General features: G+C 42.1%; 1 protein-coding gene across 10 annotated transcripts in view; it reads left to right on the top strand.

Annotated features, from left to right (window-relative positions):
- Positions 1–26,533, top strand: part of cux2b (cut-like homeobox 2b) — a 362,613-nt gene that overhangs the window by 180,793 nt on the left and 155,287 nt on the right. For all 10 annotated transcript variants that reach the window (XM_059988147.1, XM_059988140.1, XM_059988138.1 and 7 more), the window contains exons 2-3: positions 2,459–2,569; positions 9,841–9,888. In XM_059988147.1, coding sequence (XP_059844130.1) covers positions 2,459–2,569; positions 9,841–9,888 — 159 coding nt within the window. The remainder of the gene's footprint in view (positions 1–2,458; positions 2,570–9,840; positions 9,889–26,533) is intronic.

Below are 26,533 nucleotides of genomic sequence, written 5' to 3'. Positions count from 1 at the left end.
GGAGAATAGCCAGACTGGTTCAGGCTGACAGGAAGACAATAGTAACTCAGATAACTCCAAGGTACAACAGGGGTGTGCGGAAGAGCATCTCTGAATGCACAACACGTTGAACCTTGAAGTGGATGGGCTACAGTAGCAGAAGACCACACCGGGTTTCACTCCACTACCTAATAAAATGGCTTCTGAGTGCCTTCCCAGCAGGCTTTGGCTGCAAATGAATGAGGCTCTTTGGTGATTTCCATGCCTAGGAAGCGAAGATTGGTCAAAGGATTTGTCTTACCCTTTGCCATCAATGTGCGGCAATTAGAAACCAAGCTTCCTGGCCAGCCTTGCACTGGTTAAACCCATCGAGCCATTGGCCAGGTCCCTGAAGGATCTCCTTTTGATGGAGCTCACTTCTAATGCTGATTTTAATTTTTAATCTTCCAAGCCTACATCTTTATACAGTTTACTCATTAATTCTTTAAAGTCATCTTATTTCCTGCCAGTAATTATCTATAGCTGAATTCATTTCACACCTTGTAACTTCATACATAGCTTAATAGATGCATGGTGTGCAATGTTGCCATGGCATATAATGAACAGGCTTAAACTTTCCTGTCAAGCTGTGTTCCTGGAGTATTGATGTTTGCAGGAAAAGGCTTCAAAAGTAGCAGCAATTTAAATGTTGCCTTTTTATGAAATTCTCCCATCCAACGTTTTGTTTATGAAGGCTAAACTAATATTTCTGTACAGATTCTAACTGCCTGTTAAACTGAATGATACTGATTGTAGAAAACTAATCTCTATCTGAGTTGTTTAATGCAAACACACTTGATTGGTAACTGGGAGAATAATTTCGCAGACCTGTTATTTTGATCAGTTATATTGACTATTTACATATTTCTTGAAACGTTTCCAATTGGAATTAGCAGAAACTGTGGAGCATTGCCTACATACGAGTTGATTATCCCTATGGGCAGCACAGTAGTGTAGTGGTTAGCACAGTACTTTACAGTGCCAGCGACCCAGGTTCAATTCCCACCACTGAGGGTAAGAAGTTTGTACTTTCTCCCCGTGACTGCGTAAGTTTCCTCTCACGGTCCAAAGACGTACTGGTTCGTAGCTTAATAGGTCTTTATAAATTGTCCCGTGGTTGCGCTAGGGTTAAATTGGGGGTTACTAGGTGATGTGGCTCGAAGGCCCAGTATTCCACACTGTATCTCAATAAATAAATAAAAATGAAATAAAAATAACACCATTGATAAGACTATTAGATCACTTGCTAAATAAAGTATGGAAAGGATGCCTAATCATGTAGAAAGCCATTTGACAATTGAGACATCAAACAAAATTAGCTCCATTGGGATAAGGTGATTCAAGAATGATATTATAATGTTCCAAAAGCCATAGAGAAACAATATTTTATATTCACATTTTAAAAGTAATTTGCAGATAGAACAACTTTTTCATGCATCCGTTAAATTTCTCAGTGGCAAAATGCTATTTTTTGTGATTGATTCGTTTAAGTTTGAAATTCACTTTGTTTCTGTGGTTTGAACTATATAATCTGTCATAATTCCTGATCCTGCTGGGTTTAGCAGTTGATGCAAATGATAGCTGAACACTTTCATTTGTTTTATGAATATTTTATAATAGCTGTAAACTTCACAATGTGGTATAGACAAAGAAACACCACATCAAGTTGAATGACATTTTTTCAAATTGTGTGAAGTTAGAATTCATGAATTTTCTTATGAATATAAATTCTTTATTTATGTTCCTGAATATTTTATTTCACTTCATTTTCTCCCCTTGTGTGCGCCCACCCTCCACCTAAACATGTTCTTCCATCTTCACCCTGCATTATTGATTTCTTGCTGAGGGATGGACATTATTTATGGCAGGACACCCAAGTGGCCAAACCACACACCTGAAGTCTTAATGACTATTATTAGGCTGAACCAAACCTTGTCCTTCCAACTGAGGGTTCAGAATTTAATTCTGGAGCAGATGCCCTGAGATTTTATTCTCCTTCCCCAGAATACTTGCTGCCATCTTTTACACAGCCCAGCTGAGGTTCGGTGATCTTGCACCAGAGTCAATGATTGGATTTTTTCCATTGGTCACATCTAATCATTTTGACCTACCAAGCAGGCAGCAAAAATGGTGCTTGTTTCTCAACTGCAATGCCTTTTTAAAAAAAAATCTACTAATTTATACTGGTGTGATTTTCAACCAACTTCAGTCCCTGAAGCACCTTAGCTATTGGTTAGTGATAACGCTCTGCAGGTGAAGACTGATTTATCTTGAACATCTGATTATCTGATCATCTAAAAGACTTTCATTGATTCTTACTCCTCATCCTTTTTGGCAGCTCATCATTAGTACCAGTTGGAACCTGTCCTGTGTTAAACTTTTTAAGCAGACTTTTAACCTCCCCAGTAATAATTTGCCATGTTTCTTATCTCATTCACAGAAGGAGCTGAACGCAGTTGCCTCAGAACTAGCAGCTCGACAGGAAGAGAGTGAACAATCTCACAAGCGTCTAATAGAACTGAGCCGAGAATTCAAAAGAAATGTGCCAGAGGTACATCACTCTCATGCAAATAGTTAACCAATCCTTAATGTTTCAGCAAGTCGCAGAAAAATGGAGTGTTAATTGTAAATTATTGGTTTGAAACGTGCCCAAGTTAACCAGAATATGCATCTGATAAGTTAAGGCTTGATTTTCCAAAAAGGAGAATATTTTCCACTGGTTTTAATTTTTATTCAATGAGACCTGAGCTTAGCAGGAAGGAATATCATCTGCACACCAAATTATTGTTCATCTTCTTGGTATGATACTTGTCTGTGGGTTACTGAAGGAAAAGTTACCAGGATATCCATTTCTAATAGGTGCTCCATCACCTCACTACCACTCTCCCTCCTCCTGCCCTTCATTCCACACAAGTGCCATCCTCTACCCTCTCCACAGCATAGACCAATAGCCGTAAGGTACAAAGCTTCCTTGTAATTAACAACTGCTTTGGTGTGGTGCCAAAAAGGAGTATGGTGTACCCCTGGGGAAGATGGAGGATATTCACTAAGAAATAGATAAGAACAGGCTTGATAATTGTGCAAACACGAGGAAATCTGCAGATGCTGGAAATTCAAACAACAACACACACAAAATGCTGGTGGAATGCAGCAGGCCAGGCAGCATCTATAAGGAGAAGCATTGTCGATGTTTCGGGCCGAGATCCTTCGTCCTGATGACTTCGTCCGAAACGTCAACAGTGCTTCTCCTTATAGATGCTGCCTGGCCTGCTGTGTTCCACCAGCATTTTGTGTATGTTGATAATTGTGCTTGTCTTGTGTTTGGCTCAGGAGCCAATGGCAATTGTATTTTTCTGTAGTTTTGTCAAATTGGGGTTAGCACTTGGTGGTTTAAGTGAATGATAATGTTCAGACCTGGAATTGTAGAGTGGAAGTGTTGGGATTTCTATTCTGTGTCACTTGGCTCAGATTTGTTATATTAGTGACCCCGATCTCATCAATCCTCACGATCACTGATTTTTTTCCCAGCGCAGATGATGATCACTAGTTCAAAGCTTCACTTCTCAAACCAGTTAATCTGTCTTTAAATTGTTGGTTTCTCCTGCTGATGTTTCCTTGTCCGCCTCTCCCCTTTTTGGGGTCTGGCTTTCGCTGGGTTACAGTCCCAAGGTAGAGGAATGTTTATTGATTTTAATTTTTGTTTAGGGACACAAATCGGAACAGGCCCTTCCAGCCCAATGAGCCACACCATCCTCTTTAACCCTAGCCTAGTCACAATGACCAATTAGCCTGCTAACCGTGGACAGTGGGAGGAAATCAGATCATCCAAAGGATTGTCCTGTCAAAGTTGAATGAGGCTGTCTAACTGACGGCACATCACCCTGGAGTTAGACACTTTCTAGTAAGGAACAGTGAGGGCCCCTTAACTTCCACATCAATTGGGTAACCATAAAACCAATTCCGGTGCTCACACTCAACATTTTAGAACAGCTTCTTCCCCTGTGCTGTCAGATTTCTGAACCATGAATACTACCTCGCTATTCCTCTGAAACTGCCACAGAACAACAAACGTCATGCCATACACAGTACTGTTGTAGGCACATGTGTATAACTAGGGTGCCTAAGGCTTTTGCACAACACCGTATTCGTCAACGTGGAGTGGAGAGAAGGTTTGTTAATCTAGCAGGAGCAAAGAATGTTGGGAATGGTGCAGGTGGGGCATCGTGGGAGGGATGTTGAGAATGGTGCGGGTGGGGCACCGTGAGAGGGATGTTGGGAATGGTGCGGGTGGGGCACCGTGAAAGGGATGTTGGGAATGGTGTGGGTGGGGCATCGTGGGAGGGATGTTGGGGATGGTGCGGGTGGGGCACCGTGAAAGGGATGTTGGGAATGGTGCGGGTGGGGCACTGAAAGGGATGTTGGGAATGGTGCGGGTGGGGCACTGTGAAAAGGATGTTGGGAATGGTGCGGGTGGGGCACTGTGAAAAGGATGTTGGGAATGGTGCGGGTGGGGCACTGTGAAAAGGATGTTGGGAATGGTGCGGGTGGGGCACTGTGAAAAGGATGTTGGGAATGGTGCGGGTGGGGCACTGTGAAAGGGATGTTGGGAATGATGCGGGTGGGGCATCGTGGGAGGGATGTTGGGAATGGTGCGGGTGGGGCACCGTGGGAGGGATGTTGGGGATGGTGCGGGTGGGGCACCGTGAAAGGGATGTTGGGAATGGTGCAGGTGGGGCATCGTGGGAGGGATGTTGGGAATGGTGCAGGTGGGGCATCGTGGGAGGGATGTTGGGGATGGTGCGGGTGGGGCATCGTGGGAGGGATGTTGGGGATGTTGGGAATGGTGCGGGTGGGGCACCGTGAAAGGGATGTTGGGAATGGTGCAGGTGGGGCATCGTGGGAGGGATGTTGGGAATGGTGCGGGTGGGGCACCGTGGGAGGGATGTTGGGGATGGTGCGGGTGGGGCACCGTGAAAGGGATGTTGGGAATGGTGCAGGTGGGGCATCGTGGGAGGGATGTTGGGAATGGTGCAGGTGGGGCATCGTGGGAGGGATGTTGGGGATGGTGCGGGTGGGGCACCGTGGGAGGGATGTTGGGAATGGTGCGGGTGGGGCATCGTGGGAGGGATGTTGGGGATGGTGCGGGTGGGGCATCGTGGGAGGGATGTTGGGGATGGTGCGGGTGGGGCATCGTGGGAGGGATGTTGGGAATGGTGCGGGTGGGGCATCGTGGGAGGGATGTTGGGAATGGTGCGGGTGGGGTGTTGTGGGAAGGATGTTGGGAATCCATGGTGGGGAGCTGTGGGAGGGATGTTGGGGATGTTGGGAATGGTGCGGTTGGGGTGTTGTGGGAAGGATGTTGGGAATCCATGGTGGGGAGCTGTGGGAGGGATGTTGGGAATGGTGCGGGTGGGGTGTTGTGGGAAGGATGTTGGGAATCCATGGTGGGGAGTTGCAGGAGGGATGTTGAGAATGGTGCGGGTGGGGTGCTGTGGGAGGGATGTTGGGAATCCACGGTGGGGCACTGTGGGACAGGTGGCAGGGAAGGAAAGCCAGGGGTGGCGCAGGTGCAGACTCAGCCAGCCCTGAGACACCAGACAAAGTCATTTGATTCCAAACAATTGGTTTATTGATTATAAAACAGAATGACTCACTGGTGCTTCCGGAGGGGAAGCATCTGTGGTGAAAGGGCTTGTTGTATCCATTCTGGGGCAGCTCACTCACTTTTGGTCCCCACCCGGCACTCAGCACTCACCTGTGACTCCAAGCATGTGACAGCGAACGCACCCCGTACACCACTTTGACAGGGGGGCTAAACAAGGTGAGGGTAGCCAGAGGGCCTTACAGCCCGGTGAGATAGGGGTGTGCCTGCCCTAGCGTATGAAGTTAGCTCGGGTAGACTGGGCAGATAAAATCAACAGTGAGATCCAATGGCCAAGAAAGGCGGTTCTGCAGCTCTTCGTGGAGAGCGAAGGGCATGATGAGGCACAGAAGTAGTCCTGGCTATCCACAGCAACCAAGGAAGGCCCCAGTTTGTGATGACTACTCGTACCACTGGGTCCGGATTTCAGAGATGGAGAGAGTGGAACCTTCCCAGTGCAATGGCTTTTCCACTTTAAAGCCTCTCCTGAACAGGTTTTACTGCCATTGTCGGATACAACAACCTACACGCTGCCGTGTTCTGTTGATTGACAATAAATGAACAAAATTAGCACAGTCACCTAGTGCAGATAATGGACTACCTTGATGCAATGCGTCCTCCAAATCTTCCTTTTCATTGTAACATTTAAAATGATTGATACCTTCAAATTCTTCATGGGTCCTTTGTTGAAGTAGTGAAATCATTTCATTTTCACTCCCAGCTATTTCTGGCATCTCCAACACCGAATGCTTGAAACCACAGTGAGCAAAACAGTTCTAAACTGTCTTACTGCTTATTTCTCACCAACTATCAGTGACAGAAATCATTGCTATTTGAAGACAAACACACGAAACAGCTGTTCTCTGTAAGCATGCTTTCGTGTCTAATAGCCACACAAGAGCACACCAGTGACACTAATATATGATATGTATGTGTATGCTCTTGTCAGCCACCTTGTGTTCAGACACTCCTGTGCCTAATGTCACTTTATGAATGTACGATCAATCCATGTATATAAGCTTCCTTATGTATTTACGAGGGTTGATTGATAAGTTCATGGCCTAAGGTGGAAGGAGTCAATTTTAGAAAACCTAGCACATATATTTTTCAACATAGCCCCCTCCTACATTTACACACTTAGTCCAGCGGTCGTGGAGCATACGGATCCTGGACCTCCAGAAAGTGTCCACAGCAGGGTGATTGATAAGTTTGTGGCCTGAGATAGAAGGAGATGAGTTATTGACTTCAAATTTTCTGCATAATCACTCAGAGTTGAACTGCACATGCATGTAATGAAAGCTGTATAACTCATCTCCTTCTACCTTAGGCCACAAACTTATCAATCACCCTGCTGTGGACACTTTCTGGAGGTCCAAGATCCGTATGCTCCATGACCGCTGGACTAAGTGTGTAAATGTAAGAGGGGCTATGTTGAAAAATAAATGTGCTAGGTTTTCTAAAATTGACTCCTACCTTAGGCCACAAACATATCAATCATCTCTCGTATATTGTGATTTTTTTAAAAAGAACTGTTGTGTTTGTGTTTTTGTTCTTCCAGAGTAACAATTAATTTGTTCTCCTCTCCACTTGTGTACTGGAAATGAATTAAACAATCTTGAAATTTGAATTATATAAGACCATAAGATATAGGAGTAGAATTAGGCCATTTGGCCCATCAAGTCTGTTCTGCCATTCCATCATAGCCCCAATCCCCTGCCTTCTTCCCTTATCGCTTCATGCCCTGACTAATCAAGAATCTATCAACCTCTGCCTTAAATATACATAAAGACTTGACCTCCACAGCTGCCTCTGGCAATAAATTCCACAGATTCACCACTCTCGGGCTAACGAAATTCCTCCTATTCTCCATTCTAAAAGGACACCCCTATATATATTATACACACACTCATATATGTGTTTTGTTTTAATTGTGTACACCACACATATACAGGCCAGAATTTGACTTTAACTCTGGAGATGCTTTGAAACACTGTTATTTAATAAGTGGTATTAATGCAAGCTCAGTGTGCTTGTGGAAAGTTAAAAGTGTGCATTCACATCATTTGACCCGGCTCTGCGGTTCGTAAAGGATTCAAAGGCAAGGTCACCATTGGCCATGTGGAAGCTTGTAGCCATTTGATGGTACTTTGCTTGAACATTGTTGAGCAAAGAGGTGTTAAGGATATAAACCAGCCCTAAATTTAGTTTGCATTTCTGATCAAAATACAGTGCCCCCATGATCTCAAGGTCGTTGTGACCTGCTGACGTTTGCAGAGAAATTTTAGGAGATTGTTTATTGCGTTGCTAGGAGGTTGTTGCTTTAAGCTGTGTCACTAATTGTTTGGTGGTAATGGAAGCCTCATTTGGAAGGGGGGAAAGCTGGAACTGAGACATGAACATCATATGATCTAGCCAACTGCCATTTAAGACTCCTTGGATCAGTTCTTAAAAACTATTTTGCAATGACACCTATTGAATTTGAAGGCTTGTTTAACTTGGTCTCAGTCTAAAAGACGTACTTTGTGGAAGTGAATGCTGTACATGCGCCAGTTATTTTTGTGAAGAGCTTGGGTTATTTTTCACAATGACGTGAGAGCATGAAGAACTGAGGTGTTCAAAACAGCTGTCTTTGCAGCTTTTCTCACTTGGCTTTGTTGTCTACCTTTGCTCAGTTTCTCGATGTACATAGAGATTCTCATTCCGGCTTCTCCAGAACAAGCTGCCAGTGGAGGGGGGCAGTGTAGGCACGTAAATTTGCAATATTGAAAAGGCCTTTGGACAAGGGAAGACGTGGAGGCATATGGACCTCATACAAGCAAATGGGATTAACATAGATGTGTATTGCAGTCAGCACAGATTACGTGGGCTGAGCCTCTGTATCTTTCTATGATTTCTTTTTGACCTCGCCTTTCCAACCAGCCATTTCGCTCTACATCCACTCAAAGCAGCCTTCCAAATTCACACCCCTCGAATGCTGGTCGCTGTCTCTTTACCTCCTAGAACTCTTGAAGAACATTTCTTAACTAAGCTATACTAAACTCTACCTCAGTGTTTAAGTTATCCTCGAGCATTTGTGAAAAGTTTAGATTTTTTGTGTGTGTGTGTTAAATGGGACTATGTAAATGTGTTGAATGCATGTTATGCCTGCATTGGCTTGTGCAACTAACTTCAGAGCTGTGTTCTTTTACTTCTGATTGGCATATTTACTTGTGCCATCTTCTTTTGTCCTGAGGCACCTTGCTGAAATTGGGTATTATTCACATGATCAATATTTTCCTTTCTTGGATGCTGAGCAGTAATTTTTGTCCTTTGCCATTGTGATACCATTTAACAGGAGAGACGATTTTTGCCCTACTGCTGGTATACATGCAAAGTTAGCAAAGAAATAGTTTTCTCACTTCTTTTATGCAATACTGTGGGAAAAGGTCTTGGGTACATGTTTTTTAAAAAACTGTAAAGCGATGATGCTTTCAAAATTAATATAAAGTTCTAAATAATCATAAATTTACTATATAGAACAGTAGACAGGAAAAACACTAAATCAAATCAATATTTGGCTTGACCACCCTTTACCTTCCCAACTGCATCAATTCTCTTAAGGTACACTGTAGTTCAACTTTATGAGAAAGTTCAGTTGGTAGAACTTGACACAGTTCTTCTGCAGACTTTGGATATCTCGCTTGTTTCTGGCTCTCCAGGTATTCCCAGACAGCCTCACTGAAGTCAAGATCAGGGCTCTGTGGATGCCATACAACCAAATAAAAATATACAAAGTTAGAGTGTGCAAGACTTTTATACAGTACTGCATCTTAGTTGTCCATGTCTGCTAACCTGTTAGAGAAAAACTGCTAGCCTGCCACCTTTTTTAAAAGGGATGAAACAAGTTGAACCCTCTCCTATTTTGATTTCATGGCACTTTTCCCTTTGTGTAACAGAAGAAATAAATTCACCAAGTTGATTGTCTTTCCTTGGCTAACTCAGATCTGAACAATAGATTTGCCATGCTATTATCTGCACAACCTTGAGGTTTGAGCCTAAGCAAGCATTTTCATTGTTGACTTATGCTTCATGAACTTTTGAGCCAATGCAAAGGTGGAACATTGGGTCAAATGCCTAATTAGCATGGGTGCATCTGTGTGGAGGACATTATTACAAGTTTATCTTTAAACTTTGTATTTCAGGAGATTAGAGAAATGGTCGCACCTCTCTTAAAGACCTTCCAGGCTGAGGTAAGATTTCCAAATTAATATTCGGACAAAATAATGTCAAAAGTGTACTGTTAACTAAATATAGTCCATAATATAGAAGTTCTTTCTCCATCTCACCATTGAGCCAGATTTCCTTTTGTGCCCAATTTCTATTGGGTCATCATTTTATTCCCAAGAGGTATGGCAGCTTCCAATATCTGTTGAAAATACTTGATTTTTTAATTCAAGTGATCCTGGGGGCACTTAAGATCACTTCTGAGATTCCTCATAAATCTCACAATTTCTTCTCTTGCAAAGACGAGAAGTTCTGCGGATGCTGGAAATCCAAAGCAATATACACAAAATGCTGGAAGAACTCAGCAGGCCAGGTAGCACTTATGGAAAAGAGTAAACAGTTGACGTTTCAGGCCGAGACCCTTCTTCTACTGAAGTAGGGCCCTGATGAAGGGTCTGGACCCAAAACATCGACTGTTAATTTTGCTCTTTTCCATAGATGCTGCCTGGACTGCTGAGTTGCTCCAGCATTTTGAAATTGTTCTTTTGACTCATTTTCATTCATTTTCCTTTTTGCATTTTATTGCTGTTGATTAATGTCATGTGAGTGAGACAATATCACAATGGTGCAATGTTACTGATCCACATAGTGTTAACTCATTGTGTTTGCTCATTCTAAATTGTATGTTTTTACTGCTTGCATCTATTCAAAAAATATTGAATTCTGTTTTTTTTTGTTAGAGACAAAAAGTTTCCAAATCAATTTCTTTCAACATCGCTCCTGGATTTCTACAACAATGTGCTTAATTGTTCACGATTTATGCTGTGAAAATCTCATCACTTGTACATGACAATGCTGATGAGAAGCTGTATCAAATCAAATAAAATTATTGTATGCTTTGTTAAAAACCAGCAATTTATCTGTAACATGAGGACAGAGTGTTGTAACTCTGTTTTGATTATGTCTCATCAGGTCAAGCTACCTGGGTCATGAAAAATCTATTGGTGACATGTTTTTTTCAGGGATAAATTGAAGGGATTAACATTTGGTCCATATTATTGCTGCCCCACAAAAACGCTTTTATTTCAGTGGGTCTTGTCTTGGCTCCCTCCACCCATTTCACTACTTCACTTAAAATGGAAAGTGATGTTATTCAATCCAAGCCAAGGGTCTGGTCTTTAAACAAAGGAAACTACAAAGGTTTGAAAGGCAAGTTGATAAATTAATGGCCTTCATCAAAAGACACGTCAGTGGATTGGCAGATGGCTAACTTTTAAACAATGAAGGTGGCATCTACAACATCCATATTGGGTTGGGGGCTTGGGATTTGATGTTTTGATCTGTTAGTTTTCGTGCGAGGGAGGGGATGAGGTAGTTTGCGGGTTTTTGTTTCTGGTTTTCATGTGGGGGGTGTTGATGTCTTTCGTTCAGCTACGATGGTTTTCTGTATTTTATGATTTTATGGCTATCTGGAGAAGAAAAACGTCAAGAGTTGTATTCTGCATATGTACTTTGATAATAAAATGAACCATTGAAACTTTTGACCTTTGTTCTGGAGCAAAAACACAGAGGAAATGGAGCATAACAATGGTTGACAAAAATGTTAAAAACAGTATTAGGTTCGAAGTTCAAAGTAAATTTATTATCACAGTGCATAAATGTCACTATATATAATCCTGCGATTTGTTTTCTGGTGGGCATATCAATAAATCCATAATGGAATCAATGAACGATCACACCAACTGTCCGTTCAACCAGTAAGCAAAAGACAACAAACTACAAATGCAAAAAGAAAATAATAGTAATAAATAAATAAGCAATAAATATTGATAATATTAGATGAAGAATCTTTGAAAGTGTGTCCCTAGGTTGTGAGAAGATTTCAGTGACGGAGCAAGTGAAATTGAGTGAAGTTATCCCCTTTGGTTCAAGAACCTGATGGTTGAGGGGTAATATCTGTTCCTGAATCTGGTGGTGTGAGTCTGAGGCTCCTGTACCACCTTCCTGATGATAGCAGTAAGAAGACAGCATGTCCTAGGTGGTGGGGGCCCCTGATGATGGATGCAGCTTTCCTGTGACACTGTTTCATATATATGTGCTCAGTGTTGGGGAGGGTTTTGCTTTTGGTGGACTGGGCTGTATCTGCCTTTTTTTTTGTAGGGTGTTCCATTCAAGGGCATTGATGTTTCCATACCAGGCTGTGATGCAACCAGTCAATGTCCTCTCCACCACATGTCTATAGAGGTTTGTCATGTTAGATGTCACACCAAATCTTAAGGCACTGTTGTTCTTTTTTTTGTAATTGCACTTGTGTGCTGGGCCCAGGGCAGGTCCTCCGAAATGATAACACTGGGGAATTTAAAGTTGCTGATTCTGTCCGCCCCTGATGAGGACTGGCTCATCGACCTCCGCTTTCCTCTTCCTGAAGTCGATGATCAGCTCCTTGCTCTTACTGACATTGAGTAAGAGGTTGCTGTTATGAAACCACTCAGCCTGATTTTCAACATCTCTCCTATGTGCTGATTTGTCATCACCTTTGGTTTGGTCCACGACAGTGGTATCATCAGCAAACATGAATATGGCATTGGAGCTGTGCTTAGCCACACAGGCATAAGCATAAACCGAGTAGAGCCTTGTGCTTCTGTGTTGATGGAGATCGTCGAGACGTTGTTGCCAATATGAATTGACTGGGGTCACAAGTGAGGAAATTGAGAATCCAATTGCACAAGGGTATATTAAGGCCAATGTCTTGAAGGGGGTGATAGTATTGAATGTTGAGCTGTAGTTGATAATGAGCACCCTGATCTATGCATTTTTGCTGTCCAGATGACCCAGGGTTGAGTGAAGAGCTAATGAGATGGCATCTGCTGTGGACCTGTTGAAAGGAGAAGGTTCAATGAGAAGATGTGTAAAATTTAAAATTAAGTAATAAAGCTGAGCATTGGAAGTAATTTGGAATTTGGCAGAAGAGGACAAAGATTGAGAGGAAAGTCATGAGGGTAAACTAGCAAGGAACATAAGTGGACTATAAAAGCCTCTGTAAGTGGGTGAAAAGTAAATTATTCCTGAGCCAGAAAGTAGGTGTCTTACATCAAATGTACTAAGGGTAACAAAGGTGTTACAGAGCAGTTAAGTAAGTTGTTTGGTTCTGTTTTCATCAAAGTGAATACATAAAACTTCCCACTTATTGAAAAGGAGGAATTAAAGGAAACTAGAAATGAGGACACTTTTTTTCTAAACACAAAGTTTTGTTGACATTATTGGCAATGAACCCCCTGGCCAAGACTAAATACATCTTAGATTTCTCAAAGGTGAAGCCATTGAATTAGTTTGGTATCATTTTCTGAAAGTCCATAGATTTCAGATCAACATGTAATTGCATTTGTTACATTGTAGGCAAGAAGGGCTATTTTATCAAAATGGAAAGAATCCTCTGTCCCTACCTTCATTCAAAGGTTTTCTCAAGTAATGTTATCTTAGTTTGGATCCTCGATTTGATTTTGAGAGAAGATGGAGCTCTTTTGCCAAATATTATCATTTAATTTGAAATATTTTATATGGTTTCCTTCCAATTTTATTTTATATAAACATGAATTGGCAGTTGATGATTCTTTTTTTTTAATGTATATGGACGATGGTAAGTTGTATTGCTCCAGGAATTGATTCCTAATAGTTTAATTTTCTTTTTTCTTTTTCTTTCTCTTGTAGTTAGTGGAGTTTCTTTTTTTTAGTAAGTTGGGGTTCTCTTTTTTTCCTTCTTTTCTTCATCATTATCAATATATTATCCTCTTGATGTTTTTTTCTTCAGCTTTATTAATTGTGACATTGAAGTTTTGTATCATTTTGTAGCTGTAGAAGATTATGTATCAATAAAAAGATTTTAAAAATGAAATAAAAGTTCATAGATCAGGTGTTCCCAGTCTTCTTTATGCCATGGACTCCCTACCGTTAACTGAGGAGTCCGTGGATCTCATTTTGGGAACTTCTGCTATAGATTATGGAACAATTTCTAAAAAAAAAAATGCATGTGGTAAATTCCACCCATCCGCCAGCATCCTCTTCGACTTTCTACCATCAGGCAGGAGACTCCGATGCATAGACAAGAACTGTCAGGATGGGAAACAGTTTCTTCCCTCAGGCCACTAGGCTTCTGAACTCCCCACTGCATCATATTCAAATTGTCACCAGATAATTTGTACTGTACCCTACAATATTTAATTTACGCACTTCACTTTGTTTATTTCTGTGTAATTCACTTGTAGATTTCATTCTATTTTCCTGTTCTTGTGTGTTATATGTGTACTACTGTGTTTTACACCCCCTGGTCTGGAGAAGAGTTGTCTCATTTGTGTATAGTTAAATGACAATAAACTTGACTAAATATAATGAAAAAAGAAGGGAGAGGGAAAACAGGGATAGAATTAGTGAGGGAGAACTAGAGGATGTGCTGTGCTTGGATCTTCACATTGCAGGTTAGTGTGAATGATTAAAGTACATGGGATTGTGTTGCTGGGGTGGGGTGGAGAAGGGTGGGTAATGTCTGCAAATTGAAAATTGATTATCAGACAGGAAATAAAATAGAAATAAATGGGTCTTTCTTGGGTGGTGGTAATGGATCAGGGCTGTGGCCTAGATGTGCACAACGTGCATTAATGCTCTGGGTAAGGAAGTCAAATGTAATATTTGCAAGTTGGCCAACAACCTGAAGATAGATGGGGTTTTTAGTTACAAGGGGCATTCAAAAATGGGCTTCAGGGTGATTTTGAACTTTTGAGTGAATGTGGACATACTATACGTGGCAGATGCAGTATAATGTAAATGTGATATTTTCCATTTCAATGGGAACCCCCCCCCCCAAAAAAAAACAGTAAAAGAAATTTGGGTTCTCTTGTGTGCCAGCGACTGAAAGCAAATACGCAATTGCAGAAAACAACTTCAGTCGAATGTAGGGCAGTGGTCCTCATCGTCAGGGGTTTGAAATGCAGGAGCACAGACGTGTTGCCAAAGACCCCGTCTAGACGGTTGTATGGGAGTAGAGACATTTTCACAAAATGCTGAAAAGGTTTGCAACACTGTATTTTGGGATGGGAAGATTCCTGTCAAATGAATAGAAATTGGGTTGAATAAGCCTGTTTTCCCTTGAATTTAGAAGAATGAAAGGAGATCTTGTTAAGATTTACAATATTCATAAGCGGCACAATAGCATAGTAGTTAGCGTAATGCTACTCCAGGGCCAACGACCTGGGTTCAATTCCACCACCATCTGCTAGGAATTCGTACATTTTCTTTCTGACTGTTCCTGGTCTTTCCTCTGGGTTCCCCAGTTTCCCCCCCAAGTCCCACAGTCGTACAGGTCAGTGGGAAACCAAGGGGTGTGGGCTTGTTGGGTTAAAAGGACCTGTTAATAGTCTGTATCTCTAAATTTAAAAAAATTATTAATTCTGACTCAGCCACACTGACTGTGAGTTTATGGTTTAGCACAAGAGGTCACAGTAATAGGATTTGGGATAAGACATTAGCCTGTAGGTGAAGAGACTTTTCTTCGCTCAGAGGCTGGTGAACCTGTGGGATTGTTGACAGTGGAAGGCAGTGCAAGCCAAATAGATGAATGTATTTGAGGAGGAGGCAAGTAGGCATCAAGGAGTGTTAGGCTCATGTTGGAGCATGTTACTAAGAGAGTACAAGTCAAGGTTGAGTCCTATGTTTCTGCAGCTATGGCTGGGTAAGACCTGGGCGGCTTTCTTCCTCTGTGGTGCAGCTGACAGAACCTGTTGCTGAGTGACCTCAGTTCTTGAGTCAGATCACAGAGAGAAACAATAAAAATCATCGTGGCTCTCCAAGCTTTTCAGTGGTCAGTCATTCCCAAAGCTACAATTCCTTGTTTTTTTTTAGATTTTTCCCGTTCAATTTGTTTAATCAACCTCCTTGAAAAGATGGTTTCAGTCCCTAACAGCTATCAGTTGATATCTAAATTTTGATTGTTTTCTATTCTTATGTCCCTCATTATAGATGACTTTCAAAGGTTCCAACCCTTTCCTTCTGCTCTAGTTCATACAAACTGATGAAAATTCGCTGCTCTTCCTTAGCTTCAGCTCTTTGTTAATGGCCAATCAGGAGTGAATAGTGTGGCTCAGTCAATGCAATGTTTAATTTAAATAACATCTTACCAATTTAACTACTCTGCTTTTAACATGCATTAAAAAAATTAAATCCCATTTGCCTTATTTCCAGTGCTTGTAATATCTACATTCTTATTTTAAAAATCTGTCCTATTCCACCCAGTTAAGAGTTATACCTTGAGGGCAAATGAATTTTCATGCTTGGCATTGATAGGTCTCAGTATTGAACTATATCGGCCATCTATCAGCCCACTCCTATAGTGCTGTTGATCTTCTGAATTTTCATTCAGGTTTGCTGCATCCTTAAATTTGTTCATGAAACAGCTTTAGAGCGGTCATTCCAAAAGTTACGGTAAATTTATTATCACAGTACGTATTTGTCACCAGATACTCTCTTCTGCCCATTATGCTGCTGCTGTTTAGAGCAGCAATGAAGGTCCCCCATCTCTGACGGTGTTCAGGGCTTCCTTCATCGTGTCAGTAGTTTGCTTTTCACTACTGTCAGTCATGCAAGTCCCAGGTGGAGACTCAATAATGCCATCACACTCAGATGTAGAAGGATTCTCCATTGCTGTTTCCGTAACAGTTTTGCTTGACCAGTCAGGGTTCTTAGCCCTGAGATGAACCCCAAATCTGAAGGACTGGTGGCCCACTCAGTCAGACCTCTACCCTTTGACCTGTTTGGCATGGGTGGCCCTACCAAGAGCCAAAACATAAAGCCCTGGCTTCAGCCAACATAGCTCTCTGGGTCGTTGGGGCACAGAAGCCTCCAAACCCTACAACAAGGTTGTGGCCCCCTTGGAGGGTCACCATATACTAATTTGAGATTAATTTTCTTGCAGGCATTAATAGGAAAATACAGAAATACAGTAGATTTATGAAAGTAAACTACATAAGCAAAGACTGTCAAACGCCCAATGGACAAAAGAATACAAATCGTGCACATAATTTTAAAAAGTGAATAATACTGAGAACGTGAGTTGTAGAGTCCTTGAAAGTGAGCCTGTGGGTTGCAGAGTGAGTTCAGCATTGAGAAGCTATCCACATTGGTTCAGGAGACCGATGGTCATCCCTGAGCCTGGTGGCTCCTGTAGTTCCTGCCAGATGGCCATCGTGAGAGGAGAGCACCGCTTGGATGATGAGGGTCTGTGATGATGCATGATGCTTTCTTGTGGCAGCTCTCCTTGTAGATGCGCTCAAAGATGGGGAAGGTTTGTCCTGTGATGGGCTGGGCTGTATCCACCACTTTTTGTATGCTTTTCCGTTCTTGTGCATTGGTGTTTCCATACCAGGCTGTGATGCAGCCAGTCAGGATACTCTCCAATGTGCACCTATCGAAGTTTGTCAAAGTTGTATATGATATTCCAGTCAAGATGGCACATGTGTACAATGCTGCTTTGGTCGACATCTTCTGGATAGATCATGAAACAAAATATTTCACTTCTTTTATGCCTTTTACGTTTGTTTTTTGTCTTGGATGTGATCCTGGAACTGTTGGATCCTGTGATTTGGGAGATCGTTTGGGTGTTTCAGCGCTCTGTAAGTCTCTGAGGGAATTCCGGGAGGCAGAGGAACCTTGTGGCAAGAGGTCGGCAAGCCGCTGTTTGACTCCATTTCGCCAATTAAAGTGATGAAGAAGATTGGAACAATGGCTGCCTGCCTTTTTATTACTGGGGGATCACTGTGCTGTCAGAGAGGGAAGACTGCCTTCTTATCGCTGGTGAGATTGCTCTGCTGTGGAGAAGGAGAATGTTCCCAGGTGTTCTGTGTTTTGGATGTGGACTTGGACTGTACACTTTTTTTTCCTGTCTTATGGTTTTTTTGTATTCTGTGTTTTTCGCCTGATCTTTCTCATTTTTTCTTGGTACGTGGAGGGGGAATTTGGGATTGATATGCCTGTTCCATTCTTGTTTGGGTTTTTTTGTGTGGAGAGGAGGGACTTTGGGGTTGATGATCGTGCTGCCTTTCTTGGTTTCATGACTATCTGGAGAAGACGAGTTTCAGAGTTGTATACTTTGATTATAAATGACTTTTTGACTTTTGACATGCCGAATCTGCGCAAACTTCTAAGAAAATGTAGACAGTGTTGTGCCTGCTTTAATACAGTGCCGCTCCAAAACTGAATGCATCAGAATAAAAGGAGTAGTCGCAGTAAGGACGGGTGACTGGCTGAGTGAAATAAAGCAAAGATGTTGGTTTCTAGACTAGGAGTATGCTGTAGAGCTCCCAAGGGTTTGTGCAAGACCACCCCCACCTTTTCCCGGGTTTATATTCATGATTTAGAGCTGGATGTATGATTTCCTATTTTGCAAACCTCTGAGTGAGCTGTAGAAGGATAGCAGAAGGCTGACAAATGGAAGCTGAAGATGGGGGCAGTGCAACATGTTTGTTCTGGGAAGAAGTTCATGCAGAGGCAATATAAGTTCAAAGTGAGATCTGAAGGGTGCATCTTATAGTTCCTTGAAAATGGGTGGGCGTATACTGAAAGTGGTTAAAAATTTGGGGTCCTGAACATTTTATAATTAGAGGTATTGTGTACAAGAGCAAATAAATTGTAATGAACTGTAATAAGACACTGCTCGTTGCAACTGGAGTATTGTGTCCTATGCTGAGTGTCATGTTCTGTGAAAGATGCGAAGGCATTGGTGATAACTCTTGAAGAGATTTATCAGAATAGTTCCATTGTCTGAGTAAATGGAGATGAACTGTTCCCATTGGTGCAAGGTGAACTGCTAGGGTACGGAGGATGGTAATTGGCAAAGCAACCAAATTAGTATCACAAGCACATGATAGCATATAAGTAGCAATCTGAAGAAAAACAAGCACGAGTTCAACGTTCCTTTTGCAAAAAAGGACACTATTAAAACAAGAAAAACGAAGTGATCAAATCTGTGGTGATTGGGTTTGTGCTGGTTGGTTGAAGGGACGCAGCTGTTCTTGAACCTGGTGTAGGATCTTGGGCTTCCCTATCTCCTGCACACTGATAGCAAAGAGAAGATGGTGTGGCCTTGATCTTCGGTGTTGTCTTCCTGAGACAGCACTCCCTGAAGGGACTACTGACGGTGTGCAGGGATGTGCCCGTAATATATAGTGGATTGCAGTTAACTGGGACATATCAGGACCAGTACACTTTGGCTAAATTAAATGGCTGCCCCAATTAGCCCAAGTTTCATGGTAATAGTTAAAAAGGCATAAAAATGACAAACTACCATTTAACTGAGTAACAAATTATGTATTTAAATGAAATGCAGAATAAATTCAAAAACTACCAAAACTACCACAGTACTATAAAACTGTGTAATGGTTCCAAATAGTTATCGATGGAGGAGTTCATTTAGAATATCCTGCCCTGTTGACTGTGAACGAGCAAAATCAGCACAGACACCTCACGCAGGTAATGGACTGCCTTTAAACGATGCTTCCGACAATTGCATCCTCCAAATCTTCACTTTCATTGGAACACTCAAAATTATTGTCGGTACCTTCAAATTCTTTGTAGTGCCTAACGTGTTGAAGCCGTAAAATCATTTCTCTTTTGCTGCCGGCTGTTTCTGGCCTCTCCGTGCCTGAATGCTTGAAACCACAGTGAGGCAGAACAATTCTGAATCGTCTTTAACACCTATTTCTAGCCAATCGGTGCTTTTTGAACACAAACACACGTAATTGACGCTATTTAAAAGCTGTTTGCTCTAAGCACGGTGTTGTGTCTGGAGGCTACGTGGCGTGCATGCAGCTAACACTAGCTAGGAACCATTCGCCAACAGTGTCCTGTCCCAATTAAGCGGCAGAGTGTCCCAAATAAATAGAAGGGAATCCCAGCTATTTCCTCGGATTAGTTTTTGATTTTTAAGGGTTGTTCCAAATAGGCGGCAGCTGTCCCGATTAACCTTTGGCCCAGTTAACTGGAATCCAGTGTGCTGGGCAGAGTCTACAACCCCTCCAGTTTCTTCTGTCATTGCACATTCGAATTGACGCTCAAAGCTGACGGGAAGAAAAAATGTTTACACATCAGTTAATATCTTGAGGGCACAGCTGGGGGTGGGTGGGGGGGTAGCAGTGGATGCAGAGTAAACCACAGCATTCGCAAGGGAGCCGAAGAGGTATCCGAAAGGAAAGAATTGACAGGAATTTAATGTGGGGGGTGCAGGGGGAGGTGGGAGTGCTTTTACGCTGCTGGTTGGGACCAACGCATGCTGTAAGCATTCTGTGAGTCTTATATTGCCTTTGTTTAATTTATGAAAATAAAGAGAAGGCAAAAGTAATCTTGGCTAACACTCTTTGTGTACAGTATATCACAAGTCAGGAGCCAACCATCCCAAATAGCTCCACTTGTTCATGCTCCCTCCCTGTGCCTCTTTCCAAGTTACTTTGTTTAAGTGCATTTAATGCAATTTCACCACCCCCCGCCCCATTTTGAAATAATTTTGCTTTGTGGCACCTAGTCAGATTCCTCATGTAAACCCTTTTGCAAAGAGTATTCCCTGATCTTGCCTTCTTTTTACATTATTCTCTCAAATTTAAATAAGCCAAATGCCATTTGCCATCGGACGAATCCCTGACTGGTCTGTACTTCTTTTTTAAACTGTCCACTATTCAGCAGTTTGCATCCCAGTTTATTCACCACCAAGCTCAGCATAGGGTGGCTCGGCAGTTTAGTGGTTAGAAGAACGCTTTGCAGTACAGGTGACCTGGGTTCAATTCCCACAGAGGCCTGTTGGTAGGTTAATTGATCATGGCAAATTGTCCTCTGATTGGGCTGGGATTAAATTGGGGGATTGTTCGAAGGACTGGAAAGGCCTATCCCACCCTCTAACTCAATAAATAAAGCAATAAAAAACAAATAAACGTTGCTTTCTGCTTTATCCCTTCTTCCGTTTTTGGCAGAGATGTATTGAGTGTTGCACTTCATCCTTACTCTGAGACGATGCCATTTCGTACTGTTGACTGATTTCCACTTATACGTGGAACACTGCATTTGTCTCAAATATTAAGCAGCTCTAGGATTTTGCATCGTCCTCCAACTATTTACTCTGTGCGCCAAAATGCTGTGCCATTCAGTAAAGCCGTTAGTTCTCTGTGCATAATCTTCTTTCCGTTATACGCTGAAAGGACTAACCACTACTTTTAGGTTGACTGGTAAATGCCATCCAGTAGCAAGGAGACCTGGGGTTTGATTCAACATGTAACATACAGCTGATAATTATTATAGCCATGCATCATTAACCCCAGAGCAACAAAATAAAAAAAAATGTAATATTAATAGAAAAAGGTAAAATGAAATTGCACAGACTTCAAAAGGACAAACTATAATCAATTATTGTAATTTATAGTAGTCATTAATTTCAAACTTGCTTTGCACCGTAATGCTGTTTAAAAAGGAAAGTGAAGTTGATTACATTAATTTGTCCGGATCTCGTGAGGGTTTTAACTCTGACAAGTAGAAATCTGAAGTAGACTACTGTTCACTTTCATGTGAAGGTTTTATTTTATAGAAGTTTACCGTTAACCCAATGGAAAAAGGAAATTGATACCAATGCAATAAATTTTGCTTACAGTAATTTCCAACCTAATAATTCAAAACATGAAAATTAAAAACGTAATTGTGGTTAGAATTTTAGCACCACTTTGTTCTGATGTTTATCTTTTGAAATGAGTATTGATTGGAACAATCAGCTGACATTCAAAGTGATATTATGTTTATTGAAGGGTTTTGTCTAAATGTCAATTCGCATTTTCCATTTTCAAAAGTTTAATAATAGAGCTATTGAGATCTGCTTTTCCTCTCTTCCCCTAAAGACCAAAGTTAAACATATGATTCTTCTGATGTCTACTGTGGTTAATAACACAAACTTACTGACTTGCTTTCCTTGCAAGCAAGACCAGCCTGATTGTGTGTTAGCTGGGAGCCACTGTGGGACTCGAGGTGTGCTTCTGTCCAATGGCTGTTGGAGAATATTGCAGGATGAAAATTCAGAATCAGATTTAATATCACTGGCATATGTCGTAAAAGTTGTTTTTGCAGCAGCAATACATTGCAATACACAATAAAAACTGAATTACAGTAAGAAGTGTGTGTGTATATAAGTAAAATTTAAAAAGTAGTGAGGTAGTGTTCATGTCTTTTCAGAGGAGGAGAAGCTGTTCCTGAATCACTGAGTGTGTACCTTCAGGCTCCTGTACCTCCTCCCTGATGGTAGCAATGAGAAGAGGGTATGACACACAAAATGCTGGGGTAACTCAGCAGGCCAGGCAGCATCTATGGAAAAGAAAAAAAAATCAACATTTCGGGCTGAGACCCTTCATCAGGATCAGATTTCTGAATGGACGTTAAACCCAAGAACACTACTTCACTACTATTTGTACTACTTATTTAATTTTACCTTTGTAGCCTCTGAAAGTTCATAAGTACATTTATTATCAAAGTATGTATACTAACGTTATCATCAAAAGTTGTATACTTTATACAATCTTGCCAATCAATGTGCAGAGGAGAAAAAAAAAACAAATTGTGCAAACACTAAAAGCAAGCAAATTATGTTCAAAGTGAAGTCCATGAAAGAGATCCGACCGCAGACACGAAGCCTTGGCCTCTGTTCAGTGCAAAGCCGAGTAAATGTAGCAGAGCAGTGAGCTGAAGTGGCCCACCCCTCTCCTCCAGCTTCTTGTGAAATCTTCATAATTTACTGCCTATCTTTACATCATCAGCAAATTTAGCGACTTTTCCTTCAGTTCCCGCATCTAAATCATCCATATTGGTTGTAAAATGTTGAAGTCCCGGGGCTGGTCCTTGTGACATGCTCCCCATTGCGTCTTGCTTCCCAGTAAAAGACCTATTTATGCATATTCTGCCTTTCCTGTTAGTCAGCCGATCCACTGTTCATGCCTCCTGAGTTTTTATTTTCTGCTGTAAACTTAAAAAAGATGCTTTCTGCAAATTTAAGTGCATTTCTCCCCACCCCACTAACTTTTACCTGTTACAGCAGGGCTTCCCCCGATCATTTTTATGCCATGGACCCCTACCGTTAACCAGGCTGGGAAACCCTGCACTAGGGTTTACATTTTACTGTTTAAAGGAGCTTTAATATATTAGTCAAGCAAACTTCCCTTTCACAAGGCATGTTGATTTTGCCTGATTATCTTGAATTTTTCTAAGTTCCCTGCCATAATGTCTTGTACGCTAGCTTCACATCTGTCATGGCAACATGTTAGGAGCTAAATGAGCCACATTTTCCTGCATTTTGTCTCCCTCCCAACTGTTCCGCTTGGCATAGAAACACAATCTTTGTGGATTTTTTTTGTTTTGAGTAGGTTTTCTTGATCATCCACCCATTTTTCCCCCAAAACCCTCTGCCACAAATTCTGTCCCTTCGCATCAGTTCCAAGCCTCTCTCAGCCGTCTAACCAGTGCAGTGGTGCTGCAGGTATTGCAGCAGTCGGCCATCTGCATTTGATTCTGACTTAGGCCGCTCTCTGGTTGAAGTTTGCACCTGTCACTGCACGGTTCTACCCTGGGTGCACTGGTCTTCTCCCCTATCTCAAGATGTGCAAGTTACTAAATTGCAGGTTGCTTGTAAAAGTGGCTGGTTGGAGAATGAAGCATCTTAATGCAAGAGAATAGAACTGAGGAAAAGGAAATCTGCAGATGCTGGAAATTCAAACAACAACACACACAAAATGCTGGTGGAACACAGCAGGCCAGGCAGCATCTATAGGGAGAAGCGCTGTCGACGTTTCGGGCCGAGACCCTTCGTCAGGACTAACCGAAAGGAAAGATAGTAAGATAGTTGAAAGTAGTGGGGGGAGGGGGAAATGCGAAATGATAGGAGAAGACCGGAGGGGGTGGGATGAAGCTAAGAGCCCAGGAGGTTGTTGCGTCTGAATGCACCACCATCTTACTGGAAGATTTTCACACTATGTATTTCCAATTATTTTATTGTAACATATAATAACTTTTTACTGTCTTACTGCGGGCCTTTGGAAGATTATTACACAATTTTTTTGTGTGTCTGTCTGTGTCTTGGTTTCTTGGGGTCAGGAATTTGCCCTTTCTGTAGGTGATGCCGATCTCAAGCTCCTCAGCTGTGCACTCCAGACAGGCACTGCGTAATGTGTGAGGGCCCTGCTTCTGGTAGTACCATTAGGCATTGGAGATGTGCTAGGTTGCAGTTTCTGCTAACAGCCACTAAAATATCCTAGAGATCTTTTTTTTTCCACAGTTTGATGTTGGCAGATGACCTAAATGGTAATCAAATTCACATTATTAATATTTTCTATCCTTTACACCTGGATCAAGGGTGGCAGGTTGGGTGGAGATACGTCTCTACTAAAGGAGGTGTAGGGTGCTCCTTCCCACTACTAGCCTGCAGGTCACCCTTGGGCAAGGTGTAGCATCTACTTAGCCCCCACATTCAGTGCCACATGAAGCCATGGGAGCAGGTGGTGGATGGTCGTACAAGCAGTTGGTGCAGATTACAAATCCTGGTCATGCGACTACTGATGCCAGGCAGACAATCTCTGAAGAGTATTGATAACGGCTGGGGTCACCCTGCTTGTAAAGACACTGCGCAGGAGAAGGCTCAAAGGGCCGAATGGCCTACTCCTGCACCTATTTTCTATGTTTCTAAGGCAATGGCAAAACACTTCGGTAGAAAAATTTGCCAAGAACGATCATGGTCATGGAAAGACCATGATCACCCACGTCATACAATATAGCACATAACGAACAAATGATACCTGTATAATCATTTTGGAAGATATGAAGTTTCAAGTAGAGTCGGTGATGTGGTGTGTGTCTGTGTGTTCTTTTGTGTTTTTGGCCATCAAGTGAATTTTGTTATCAGACCTCAACACCCTGAAATGTATGATGTCATTAACCAGTCCCACTTGCCGTTGAAGTGATAATTTGTTCATTCAGTCATTTCTGTTATAATTCTGGCCCCTCCGGGGGGGTGGGGGAGAGGCAGAGACTGACGTTGTGCCAGGGCAGCGATTGTAATGTTGAGCTGTCATCAGAGGCAGCTGGAGTCACAGTGCTTTTAGATAAGTGGGATGTCATTAGACATAGAAGCAGAATTAGGCCATTTGGCCCACAGAGTCTGCTCCATCATGGCTGATTTTTTTTCTTATCCCTCTCAACTCCATTCTTCCTTCTCTCCATAACCTTTGACACCCTAACTAATCAAGAACCTATAAACCTCCGCTTTAAATATACCCACTGACTTGAGTCTTCACAGTTGTCTGTGGCTGTGCCCTCTGGTCCTGAACTCTCACACTGTACTATACATTTTCTGCATGTCCACTTTATCTAGGCCGGGGGTCGGCAACCTGCGGCTCCCGAGCCATTTGTGGCTCTTTCACCTCTGTGCTGCGGCTCCCTGTGGCTTTGGGAAATAATTGGTCAGTATTTAATTAAAATGTATTTTATGTTAGTTTGTTAGCTTTTGAAATGTAATTCTAAATTTGAAGATTATGGTGATCTTGTACAATCTAAGTGTGGCGACACATTTCCTCACAATTAGCCAGCATTCCGGCTAAGGGAGATAGCCTACGGGGGTTTGTGAGTACGCGTCTTTTGCAGCATCTGCGTCCATGGGGGCTGGGTTGAGGGAGGCTTAAAAGCAAGGCTGTTTAGTTCGAATAAAGTTATTCGACTGCAGTTTACTGACTGCGTGAGCACACCGCTACAACGTGTTTTTATCGCTATTAATATACGTCACCACTGCCAATACCTGACACCCGCCAGTGCGCGATTTCTTTAATTTTTCGATCCAAGGTAAGCCAACTATGGAGAATTCTAAAAAAAGAAAAGTGACTGAAGAAAACAGAACGTTTAATGATACGTGGACAGATTCATTTGCTTTCACTGTTGACGAGACTGGTTTACCGGTATGCTTAATATGCAATGAGAAACTAGCAAACAACAAAAAGTCAAATGTCGCAAGGCATTTCCAGAATAAACACGCAGCCTTTGCTCAAAAATATCCGGATGGAGATGAGAGAAAAAAAGCCGTTTCGGAAGGTTGATCTGAGCAAAAATCATTTCCAGAAATGGATGAAGTCTGGAAAATCAACGACATACGCCAGTTATATTGCCGCTCAGGAAATAGTCAGGCACGGGAAGCAGTTTACAGATGGTGAATATATAAAAGAATCTTTCATTAAGATTTCAGAACATCTATTCACGGACTTTAAAAACAAGAGTGAAATTGTGCAGAAAATCAGGGATATGCCCCTCTCTGCAAAGACTGTCAAAGAACCATAAAAATGGCAGAAGACATCACAAGACAGCAAATTAAAGACATCAATTCAGCTGTGGCCTACTCGATTGCCTGTGACGAGTCTAAAGACAAAGGTGATATTGAACAAATAGCGTTGTTCTGCCAGTATGTAAACTCTGCCGGGCCACAGGAAGAACTGATTGAGTTGAGACCAAACACGGGGGGAGGACATCTGTGAGGCTGTCTTGAATTGTTTAAGAGCCAAAGGAATAAAGACCACCCATCTGGTGTCAGTAGCTACTGATGGGGGCACCGAATATGACGGGAACGCACAA

This window comes from Hypanus sabinus, chromosome 13 (assembly GCF_030144855.1).
Source record: "Hypanus sabinus isolate sHypSab1 chromosome 13, sHypSab1.hap1, whole genome shotgun sequence".
NCBI classification, from domain to species: Eukaryota; Metazoa; Chordata; class Chondrichthyes; order Myliobatiformes; family Dasyatidae; genus Hypanus; species Hypanus sabinus.
Note: the sequence above shows the minus strand (reverse complement) of the source record. Positions and strands in the feature narration are given on the sequence as shown.